Raw genomic sequence first — 11,932 nt, 5'->3', positions numbered from 1 at the left:
TTAGTTTGAATTGAGATGGTATGCAACAATTTTCATCGACATTAGCTGTACGTACTTCGGATTGATGTTGTGAGTGGTAGACGGGCGTAGCAGTGACGAAGAGGGGCATCTTCGTCGACGGCCTCTGTTCTTGTTCCGGTACCTCCCAGGACGGTGAATTGTTGGGATCCAAAGCTAGCTGTGCGAGCCTCAGCTCGGTTACCCAGTCTTTTTTCACGAGCGGATTTTCCGTCTGGAAAGTGTACATTTGGCCCTGCTTTGTCACAAGCTGCAAGCAGCAACTGTCTGCCCAAACCATTTCCTCGTCCTTTGCCTGTATCGACGACTGTATACCCTGCAGTACTTGCTTTATCGCTTCGGGAGTCAATCCCTGTAAGAAATAATTTAAAAAGTATAAAATTAAATTTTTAAGTACAAAACAAATTGAAACGTCATCCAAAGAATATTGTTAAATAAAGTTACCTCATACGTGCCCTTCAGCTGAGCAGCCAAGTCACTGATCCTCGACATCACCTCGTAGTCGTGCATGAGATCGTTCATTTCTACGCACAAGTTATCCGCACCCGCTTGTCCACCCTCGCCACTTCTATCCGACTTGAGGCTGCCACCCTTGTTCAATCCTGCTGTTAGCAGTCGACTGAGCGTTGGAGACGTACTTGTGTCCTGTATCTAAAGTAACATCGAATTAGTATAGAACAGCCGATGACGGAGGATAATCACTCGTTGTTGATTAATTACCTCAATTTCTGACACGGGATGCGTCCATTTCAACGTAAGCCGCTCGCTGCTCGTAAAATCTTCCGCCGATCTCGGTGCTACCGAAACGCACACGACGAGATCGTTCAAAAGCAGCAGTCTTCGTCTTTTCGATTTAGTGATCATTCCGTTTTGATTGAATTCCTAAAAAGAGTACAATTAAATGATTGCAAAAATAAAAAAATAAATAAAAAAAAATAAATAAACGAGCGAGGCAAAAAGAAAAAGATTGTTGTGTCGTACCAGCTGGGTGACGTTGTCCTCCCTTATGAGGTACCTCGAGGACGAGGAAAGCGGCCGGTGGGAGAGTTTGCCCGACACGTGACGCAACATTTCCTTGAACGCCTGGAACTGCTCGGCCTCCCTCTTTCTCTCGTTGAGCATTTCTGCCAAGCTCTCCAGCTGCGTGAGAGCCAACTGTAACGACATTCTGTCATGGTGTCCGTGGGGAGTATGCTTGAGCAAGTCCTGCAAGTAAACGGCGACGATTGGCGATGGTTGGAGTGGGGATAAAAGAGAATTTTTTTATGTTAAACGATGGACTCACTTGTAAAAATAATATAAACTGCGGGAACCTTTGAACCGGCTTGACCATCAATCCGAAGAAGGACAGTCTGTCATGGGCGTTGATTTGCTTCATCTGCGCGCAAAAATCGCAAGAAAAATGTTAAAATCACAGTACAGGTATATACTTTGGAGTGCAAAAGTTGCGTCGTCGTACCTTGAAAAAGTCGGCGAGGGCGGTCTTGCGCTTGGACTCCTGCTTGGCGAGGTCCATGGCCACGGAGAAATTGTTGATGAAGCCGCTGTAGATGTCGAGAACGATGGCCTTGCTGAAACTCGCGACAAAGACGTCCCCGAGCTTCTCGTTCTCGTCCCAGGAGCGCACGCACTCGGCCAGCGCGATCCGAAAGAGCGTGTGGCACTGCAGTATTTCGGGCAACTTGAGGAACAGCGTCGTTATTTTGGTCTGGCTGAGTATCGGCGGCGACGAGTCCTCCAGTTCTTTTTTATAATCCTGTCGAGGGAACAAAGAAACAAATATTTACATACATTATCAGGAATAAAAAAAAAAATGGAGGATTGCGACGGGCAGCAACATTGACTCACGTTGACGAGCCTCTGGAGGGTGTTGACGTAGCTGTTCTCCGAGTGGACGATGGCCTCGACGATGTAGCGCCGCTTGAGCTGCTGGGCCGAGAGATTCGGCGGCGCGTCCGGCAACGAGGGCGGCGCCGTCCTACGCAGCTGCGAGCACTGGAACTGAGTTATGGCTCCGCTTTCCTCCTCAACCTGCGACCAACACCGAGATGATTATCGTTTGATCAACAGGTATGCTACACCTTAATTAATTATCGTCGATTTCTATATATTTCAAGCATTTCTGGCACAACAAAGTTTTGCCGGCACTTGAGAAATGATTGTCTACAGTTACTTTATTTTATTTTTTTTTTCTTTCAGCAACGCGCGTTCAAAGTACATTGAGCATCGAATCAATTTGGCGCGCTTCATTAGCGCCTCGGAGCGAAAGTCACGCCAATTCGAGGAGAAAAGCTCATATCCAAGTGTGCAGGACCCGGCTGATTGCAATTGAAGTCGATTGAACGTAACACCGCGTAATTGTACTTTCCATTCCCCCCTCCCTCCTCCTCTTGTATCCTCGAATTGAGCTTGTTTCTCGCTGATTGCCACAGTTGGACAAGAGTTTCTCGACTTATCGCGAAAAATCATTGGAAGGAGTAGGAACGAAATCTCACCTCGGACAGCTGAGGCATCTGGTGGGGCACCTTGAGGGGGCTCGTGAGAGAGGCAGTGTCGGAGGACGAGTCGACGTCGTACTGGTGACTGGAGCCCCGTCGCATGCTGAACCACCTGGCCAGGCCCTTTTGTCCACCCGACGAGTCCAGCGGTTCGGTTGTGGCATTGTTGCCGCCGCCGCTCCCACCGCTTCCACCACCACCGCCACCGATCCTTATGTTCTGTGCCCGCCACTTGTCGCAAAACGTCCGCGCCTTGTGCAGGGTGTTTCGCAACTGGTTGTTGCTCCTTTGGGACAGAGGATCAATGGTGTTTTATACAAGATATTTTTCGCCCCTCGATTGGGCTATACTTGATCACACCTTAAACCAAGAGCTCCTAACGATCGGCGACTCATTGCACGTATAACAATTCAATGTACAAGTTATACGATTCGCACTTTAATTTGGGATTCATGTAAAAATACTTCAACAGCTCGAAAATTGTATTTATTCATGAGAGAAAACTTGATGAAAATGGTTGCGAGTATATTCACGAGTCGATCGACTTTATCATTGCAGTTTTCATTTAAACTCCGGATATACATATAAGTATATAAGTATATGTACATTTTTTTCTCTCTTAATAGAAATAGAAAAAAAAAGAAAGCCTCTAAATGAGTGATGTATACTCACTTAATACTGATATTGCTCTTCTCGCTCTCGTCGTCGGAGGAGAGGTCGTGGTCCGAGACGGAGCACCACGACTCCTCGCTCCTGTTGGACTGGTTGGAGGGTGTCGGCCTGTTGGCTAAGTGGTGATGATGGGGATGATTGTTGTGATGGCCACTGCTGTTGCTGCTGCTACTGTTGTTGTGCGAGTGTTGTTGTTGTTGCTGTTGCTGCTGTTGTTGTTGTTGTTGTTGTTGTTGTTGTTGTTGTTGTTGTTGTTGTTGTTGGCCTCCAGCGACCCCGGCACCGAGCAGTAGGTGGTGGCTATTGTGGTGGTGATGGTTGCCACGTTGAGCCGGATTGGCCGCTGCGGTGGCAGCAGCAGCCGCGGCCTCCATTCTCGTGGCTGGGCCTACGTCGTCCCACGATCTGCACCTCGAGCGCGGCTCATCTGTAACATTATTCGTACCAACAAATTGTTACAATTAACGCCAATTGTTCCGGGTGCACGTTCTACATCACATTATAGCAGTACAGCGTGTCTAACGTTTATCATCGTTGCCGGGGATGACGATAAGTATAATACATATATACTATAACACCGTATAGTCGTTAATTTGCATGCTACATTTATACCGTGGTAAATAGATACACGCAGAAAGAGAGTGAGGACGAGGGACAACAGCTTCCGACTTTGTGTATACCTACACTATATGATTGAGTGTGTGTGTGCGTGTATAATATGGCGTGAAGCAGATACGTGGGACAGGTTGTTGTCCATAATATATTTATATCATCGCCACGTATAAGTGCTTGGGACGAGGATGTGTACATTTTAACGAGGGGACGCGAATATTTTGTCGCTCCCATGTTTCAATATCTACCAGATGATACTGGTTTTCTGTTTTTTTTTTTTTTTCTGCTCATACCAAGTAAATAATATTGCACGTAAAAAAAAAAATCGTCCATCGAGTAATCGTTCTCCAACTATATCCACATATTCAAAATGACCATGCGCTTCGATGTATAGCGAATTAGTACCGATACTTTTCGTGAGTATATTCATTGACGAAAAGAGACAGAATCGCTGAATTAATAGCTCATCCGACATTGAACCATCCACCAAATTCTCCCCTAAAATTTCGTTTTTTATACTCATTCGCACACGTGCGCGTAATATTACCGATTACCGATTACCGATTTCGTGCCCTCATGTTTATCGCCGCTCCTGCCATGCCGTTGCTTCCCCGCTCGCTGTAAAACCACAATAGCCAGGTGGCCGTGCCAGCCAACGTTTTCATTATCGCGTCGGCTTATCGGGGGCAAACAGAGTACACGCGGCCCTGGGGTGCACCGCAATTTTATTTTTTTGCGTCTCCTCGATTTTCGCACCCAAGAGAGAGACGGGGGAAACAGAGTGGAAAAAGGTGCGTTGCGAAAACAAAAAGGGGGGCAAGGAAGGATATGCGTGTCGGTTGCAGGAGAGAAGGAGGGATTAAAAAAAAAAAACGCCAACGAGCGTACCCTGATATATATACACGTATATTATATGGGTGAAGGCGCGTGGGCCGCAGGTGACGAACAGGTTTTCTAAGTAGGCGCTTTTGGCTCGCCGGACTCGGGGGCTGCTACTTACTGCGACTGTCGCACACGAAGGTATAAGGTATAGAGCTCGCAAATCACACAATGCCGGGGCGACGCGACGCATGTATATTATGGGCGTATTATCGCGCCTGACTCTATAATACGCCGATGCCGTTTTTCTTGTACTATTATTTTTATTACTGCTCCCGATGCCTATATGTGATTTTTCCTACTCTCTCTCTCTCTCTCTCTCTTTTTACTCATACATACGATTGAAACGTGCCACTTGCGTATATAAAGGTGTCGTTCGGATTAAACTGCGGAAAGTAGCTTCGAATGGCAATCATAAAAATTATGGTTTAGTTATTAGCATTTTCACGCGATTTTATTATTTAATTCCACAGGGTATGGCCACTTTGTAATATTCTAATTTGGTATGAAAGACATTTTCCGAACAATCAATAATTCATGGTGACTCGAGGGAAAGGCATTTAATTACAAAAAAAACTAATCCAAAGAGCCAATATAAATGCATATATATACGTACGTGTAGCTCGTACGTAACAGGCGCCGTGTGCATTTTCGTTTTAATCGGTGAATTAAAATTTCCCTCTTCGATGTATAAATATATCACGTTAAAACGAGCAAATATGGGTACGCGCGCGTCAAATGATTTTAATTAAAACATCGACGGTATGGTTAATCGACAGCTCGTAAAACGATTATTCCCCAAAAATACGCGCAAAAATTCCCGTATTAATAAAATCACATAAAAAATAGTATAATGTACGCACGCGTTGCACAAACAACATAATATTTATACCCAACGCAGCCAAGTAAAAAAGTAAAATTCAACGATTCGATCAGATAAATTACGCTCAAAGGGGCGTTTAGAGCGAGAGAGAGAGAGAGAGATGATATTATGCAACTGCAAAAGTCACATGCAGCCGCTTGGAGCCGTTACACCTACGGTTATTATAAAATAAGGCGCGTGACATAAGAAATATCAATAAAGAATAAGCGCCTTTTCTTACACACATACATTATACAACATATATATAACCCTCTCGCGAGAGATCTCCAATGAACGATAACAAAGTGTGGGTACGTGTATAATATGCTGCAGTGCAACTCAATCCAGCCTCTCAAACACAATTAGCAGTTGGGCGATACTTTTCTTTTCTTTTTTCTTTTTTCTTTTTTTTTTTTTTTACTCCACGCGCGCTAGGCTGAGTCTATATAATATGTGTACCTATCTACTGAGCACATTATAATACGGTTTTTTAATTTATAAAGACGCATAAATCATCGGCCCGACACTCGCTCTCTATATATACATAATGGAGGAAAAGAGACGGAGAGGCGATAACCGAGGCGAAGGAAAGAAAAAGCCGCAATACTCCCATCGGAGCTGTATATAATAAGCTAACGAGAGCCTTTGTATTTTTAGCGGATTTCTTTCGACACACGACACCTACGAGGCGCGCCATGGGATCTAGCTTTTTGCTGGTGTAGTCTAGGCTTTGAGGAATTTGAAAAAAAATAAAATAAAACAACTCGTCTTAGCTCTCGGTGTGTAAGGGCCGTGTCCGGCGTACCCGGACAGAAAAAAAAAAAAAAAAAAAAAAAAAGAAAAAAAAAGTGGACACCAGCAGTAGCTATCGCGAATTCGCAACGCGTCACGTGTGTGTTTGCTAGTATAGGGTTATATACGTGTCGACGCCAGTGAGCATAGGATATAGTGACGGAAGTTTCTATTTATAAAAGCCGGTTTCCGTTTATTGCGACAAGTCGCAAGCCTCGGCAAGTATATTATTATAGTGTATACATACACTCTCGAGCCGATCGAGCAGACCTTCTGCCATTCACTTTTTCTTTTATGTACGTCATCATTCGGAGCCACTCGCATCCATATACCTACTTGCCATTATACAGGAAGAATAATGCCGATGCTGCACTAGGGTGTGCGAAAATTTGACGAGTCCCCTGCATTACACGTTAAATGGCCCAAAATGGCCCATCTGCAGCCGCGATGTATAGAACATACCCCTGTGGTTTTTTCTTTTGGGATAATGGATCGCAAGGTGGAGCTATCGTGATTCACGCTTCCGTTTTTGAACGATAGAAACCGGATGCGGCGGTGTGTACTAACTCGTGCACGGATTTTTGAAGTATATAGCTATACGTGCCTCGCTTTTGGGCCATCGGAACGGCCATACGTTTCCTATACGGCTCGTACGCGCGTACACCGATAAGATTCGGGTGATGTGTATTTTTAGAAAATCTCCCGTATGGATGTTTCTATCCAAGCAAAGTAGGTACATCACTTTTCGATGTTGCTCTGTAGAGTTTATTTTTTCACGGGTACAGATATACATATTAGGTGTAGCAGTATTATATGCTTATGTTTTTGCTTTGAAAATTAAATGTGCACATATAACCAGGGCAAATATCTCGGAAGAGGCCGTTGTATAATCATAATTGTTTGTTGCACGAGAAATGTGATTGATCGCGGCAATAAAAGCCCGGGAATTTACGATTACGAGGCTCCATTGGAACTGGAAAAGCTCGATCAAAAGCCCAAAACGATAATAACGAAATATAGCTCGTTTTACGCGCTTTGTATTTTGTACATATTTATAAGGTGATTTCCATTTTGCGTGTTATGAACCAGTAAAAAAAAAATAAAAAAAAAAAACTATCGTGCTCCTCGAATGACGAGCACGAAAATTCCACGGACGGAAATTACCTCTCCCGAAATTATATCGTATCGAGTATGGTTTCGCGTTTGCGTACAGCTGCGCTCGGGATTCGATAATCCAAAGAGTCCTTTGTCCATTCAATAACAAAAACGACGATGATAATAATAAACAATCGATCACGTTTTCAATCGCCGGTGGTTAAATATTTGCTTGCGCAACGCGCGTGAAAATGACAGCCGCGGAAACATCTTGCCAATGAGAGACGTCCCGCACTGAGATCTTGAAACGAGAAAAAAAAAAAAAAAAAAATCACAAACCCATCAAACACTCGAGCTACCGCGTGTACAATCGCTAATAATAACAACGACGCAAATTAAGTCAACATAACAATCTAAAGCTCGTGGTGGCCGTGCAGGCGAAACAATATTGACGCGGTGCTTTCCGCGTACGGCGCTGCAATTCCTTCCTCGGTGGTCACGCGTTTTACAAACAAGTAGGTGTGGATGATAGAAAAAAAAAAAGACAGGGTATTACGACAGTGCACGGAAACTTATCAGTGAATAAAATCACACTGATTATAAAATTATGGGTTGCCCAACTATACGCTGTACCTTTGTATAATGATCGGAAGGTGATGCACGCGTTAATGCACGCGTTAAATTCAAATGATTGAACGAGGGGGGGGGGGAAGATCCACGGTACAACCGTGACACGAGCTCTTACGTGTCTGTTGAAGAAAAAAAAAAAAAAAAAAAAAATTGTTCAACCGATGATGTATCACCCCACGCAGCGTTCGCTCGTCGCTGTTGGATATATATTACCGCTTTCGCTATCATTGTGGTTTTCAAAAGCAATCGACGGCGGCGCTTCGCAAAATTGTTTTAACGCAATACTCAAAACAGTCATGTGTCATGCCTAGGTGCGAAACCAGAATATCAAGTATACGCCGATCTACCGATCTTCGAGCGAACCGTGTGTTTTCAACTCTATGAGCTTATATAAATGATATCAAGTACAGCGATGCAGGTTACTCTCGGCGATGTAACGTTGTGCAGAAAGAGTCGCGAGAGTTTAATCATCGATACGAGAGTGTATCAACAACCCGTTTTTCATTATTCCCCTTTATCGGTATATCGGTTAGACTTTACGTGCACGTGCGTGTGTATATACATACCCTGAAAAATGAGCCGTGTTTTTTTTTTTTTTCCAAACTACGACGATTCGTAAGTTTGAGGGATGAATTCAGGTGATGGCCAATCGAAAAGTACGTCCGTTCCGAAACACTGGACGTATTTAACATACCTACTCGAATCCCAGAGTATATTATACTTGAAGCTGCAATCGCAACGGAAGAAAAAAAAAAGATCGTGTAAAAAAACGAAACGAACCAAATAGAAGCCCACTCTCTTTTCAACGCGAGTAAAGATCCCGGCGAGAAAGAGAGCACGTATATAATATGTAAGTATAAGTATGTACACTTGTTACGAAACGCAAGCGCGAAATTCCAGGGGCTCGAGAACGCGTCGACCATTAACCTCGATACGAGTGGTCCTTCTTTCTCGAGGTGACGGGAAGAGAAATTGTGCGCCCCTTGGCGCTCGTGTATATATAATTGTCATAAGCCCACCTATACGCTTATACGGCCGCCGATTCGTTTGCTACAAGTATACATATACACGTTGATCCGTTAAAAGCCCGCGATCGCCGTTTTTTTTTTTTTTTTTTGTTTCAAAGGTATAAAAGCGCGTATCACCCTTTCACGATCTCTTGGCACACGTGCCCGTGCCCATATACACACTTATTTACCAGAGCGGAAAGAAAAGCAAAGCTGCGGCGCGCGAGCGTGACGCCCTTAAAAGGGCTTGCACGTTATATACTGAGGCCCACGCGCATCCATCAGCTTTTGCATGTCATTGTATCCATCCTCCATCGTGCACCGGTAAACACACATCGGGGACCTGTTGTATATACACATATCGAGGGCTATTTTCGCAAGCTCACAATGTAAAATAAGTTATACACACGAGAGCTCGGTTGTGCATGTCCGTGGACATTAGCGTTGCTTTTTTTCGCGCGTCCGCTTCGGTGGGTTACATTTATATACCTGTACAGGTTTTAATGCACAAGAGAGAGAGAGAGAGAGACTCGGCGTCTCGTTGTCGTTGGCGGTGATTGTTACGCAACGCTCGAGGAGATGCGATTGAGCGTATTTATTTTCTTCTGCCCCATAAGGCCGTTCTCGCTTTCTTCTCCCGATCCTCCGTGGGTTATACACGAGAGAGGCTTGGTTTCGCGACGCGGATGCTCCAAGGTCGCCGTCGTGGCTGTCGTTCCGAAGACGGAGAGGATGAAAGTTCGTGGGAGGAGGAGGAGGAGGAGGGACCCCTTATTTACATTACGTACGTAGCCGGTGAAATTGTTATTATCATCATCTCCCCTCTCGAGCCTTGAGGCTGTCGTTGCGATTAAAAATGGCTCGTTGTTTTGCTTCGGTCGGTAGAGAGAGAAAGAGCGAAAGGATTCAAATAATTGACACGAACGGGTGGGTTTTTTTTTTTTTTTTTTTTCTCAACGTGGGATTCCCTGCAAAAAGTTGATTGGATTGTTTTTTGCTTTTCATTCGAATTAAAACTCACGAGTATATGTACAGTGTTGGTGCCGTTGAAGGCGAAAGGTATAATAAGAAAAAAAAAAAGAGAGTCTATAGAAATTACATGTGTGACACTGCGAGAGGACAGACGAAAGCTCCGATAAATGTTACATGAAAATGTTTCTGTACGTTGCACAATGTAATAATAATGACAATACGCCATCTCCAATCGTGCAGTATACAACGTATGCGAAAAAAAAAAAAAAAAAAAAAAAGAAAACGAGAGAGATTAGATTATATGCATTGAGTCATCAAAGTTGACGGAACAACCGAGCATGAACGTATACACAATCAGTCCAATCGATAATCGTGTGCGTGTGCAAGTTCAACGACTCGTTGTATCATCGTTTTAATCAAACAAAAATAAATGATTAAACCCTCTCTTGTAGGGGTGGAACCACCAATTGGAAAAAATAGCGTTCAATGGCCCATCAAACATTATGCGAGAAAACACAATGAAGGCAAAATACGTTTATTAGTACAATTTTTGGATGCACCGGGCGACTTTCTACTCTACTTGTAGCAGAAACCACACGTACGGACGCACCTCTTTCAGACCGCGAAATTAAATGTTTTGCAGGTACAGTACCTTATATATATATATAGTAAAGCGGCTGTCGTCGCTTACGCGCTAGATTTGAAATCTTGCTAATTGCTCGCTGCATAATGTTTTAGCGACGAGGTGACGCTTGGCTTTATACACACTCGCCACTTGTTCGCGTAAAGCTCTTTGTTCGGGAAAACACAGGCCATAGTCTTTTTTTTCTTCTTTTCGTTACTCTCGCGTCACCGTACGGGGGGAAATTGCTTGGAATTCGATGTACATATACATAGAAATCAACTATAGTCGCGTGTTTATGCTCGACTCACTTTCTCATGCACACCCGAGCGAATGGTAGAACCGCGGGTGGGGTTTCAACTTTGCCGATGATGATTAAGAGTCGCTTGGACGGGACTTTTTCTCATAACTGTATGAAACGGCGTTAGAAGCAATTTGGCAAGCTGCACCCACGACGGAAAAAAAAAAAAAAAAAAAAAAAAACAATAAAAAGTACTCTACTCTCCGATTCTCCCCAGCGCCCGATAAAATTACCTGTCCCACAGGGGAAAGAGAAGAGAAGCGGTCCATCGCGATCGCCAATAATTACTCGCGTATATATATCTCTCTCGATGCGCGACGTGCAATCCCCGTTGATCGAAAGCTCGACATCGGACGGGTGATATTGCGCTGCTCGTGTGCGCGTTTGTGTCATCGATCGGTTTTCTCGCCTATACATAGAAGAGGGAGACACAACCATGCGAGGGTCCAGGGAACCATAAAACTGCGACAGAATCCAGTGTGGTAATTTTTTTTCATCTATTGGCAATGCGTGTTGGTGAATGGTGTTTGACCCCCCGAAGAAGCGTCAAGACGATTGGAATTTATGCATAGAAGTGCCGAGTCGGATGAGCCAAGATTTTCTATTAACCGCAAGGGGGTGTTTAGTACCTCGTAAAGAGCCATCGTCGTCGTAGTCGTTGTACGTACCCATACATCCATACATACATACATACATACATACATATATACACATTTATATAATATCCCAGCTAGTTTGAAAATGAATATTACGTGTGTTTTTAACAGCGAGCCATTCACGGTGCCGTACATAATAATATACGCATGTGAAAGCTTTAAAGTCACCGCCACACCAGGAACGACAGATTTTTTCCCAGTTTTATTCAACCATACTCCCATAATCAGGCGTATGTTATTAGCATTTCGCGCTTTAAGCTCGTCAAGTCGCACGCGTAGGTATACCCAACAATATATATATATAATGTACGTACAC

At 44.0% G+C, this 11,932-nt stretch overlaps 1 protein-coding gene across 1 annotated transcript in view; it reads right to left on the bottom strand.

The window, feature by feature from the left end:
* Positions 1–11,932, bottom strand: part of LOC106640969 (uncharacterized) — a 125,999-nt gene that overhangs the window by 4,011 nt on the left and 110,056 nt on the right. The window contains exons 5-13 of the mRNA XM_089592578.1: positions 3,189–3,615; positions 2,514–2,802; positions 1,867–2,049; positions 1,478–1,774; positions 1,304–1,396; positions 1,000–1,224; positions 739–900; positions 463–669; positions 56–370 (exon numbers count right to left, since the gene is read on the bottom strand). Coding sequence (XP_089448704.1) covers positions 56–370; positions 463–669; positions 739–900; positions 1,000–1,224; positions 1,304–1,396; positions 1,478–1,774; positions 1,867–2,049; positions 2,514–2,802; positions 3,189–3,615 — 2,198 coding nt within the window. The remainder of the gene's footprint in view (positions 1–55; positions 371–462; positions 670–738; positions 901–999; positions 1,225–1,303; positions 1,397–1,477; positions 1,775–1,866; positions 2,050–2,513; positions 2,803–3,188; positions 3,616–11,932) is intronic.

Source organism: Copidosoma floridanum, unplaced genomic scaffold (assembly GCF_036245765.1).
Source record: "Copidosoma floridanum isolate Cflo_tuat_1 unplaced genomic scaffold, Cflo_Japanese_pri ptg000019l, whole genome shotgun sequence".
In the NCBI taxonomy this organism is placed as follows: Eukaryota; Metazoa; Arthropoda; class Insecta; order Hymenoptera; family Encyrtidae; genus Copidosoma; species Copidosoma floridanum.
Note: the sequence above shows the minus strand (reverse complement) of the source record. Positions and strands in the feature narration are given on the sequence as shown.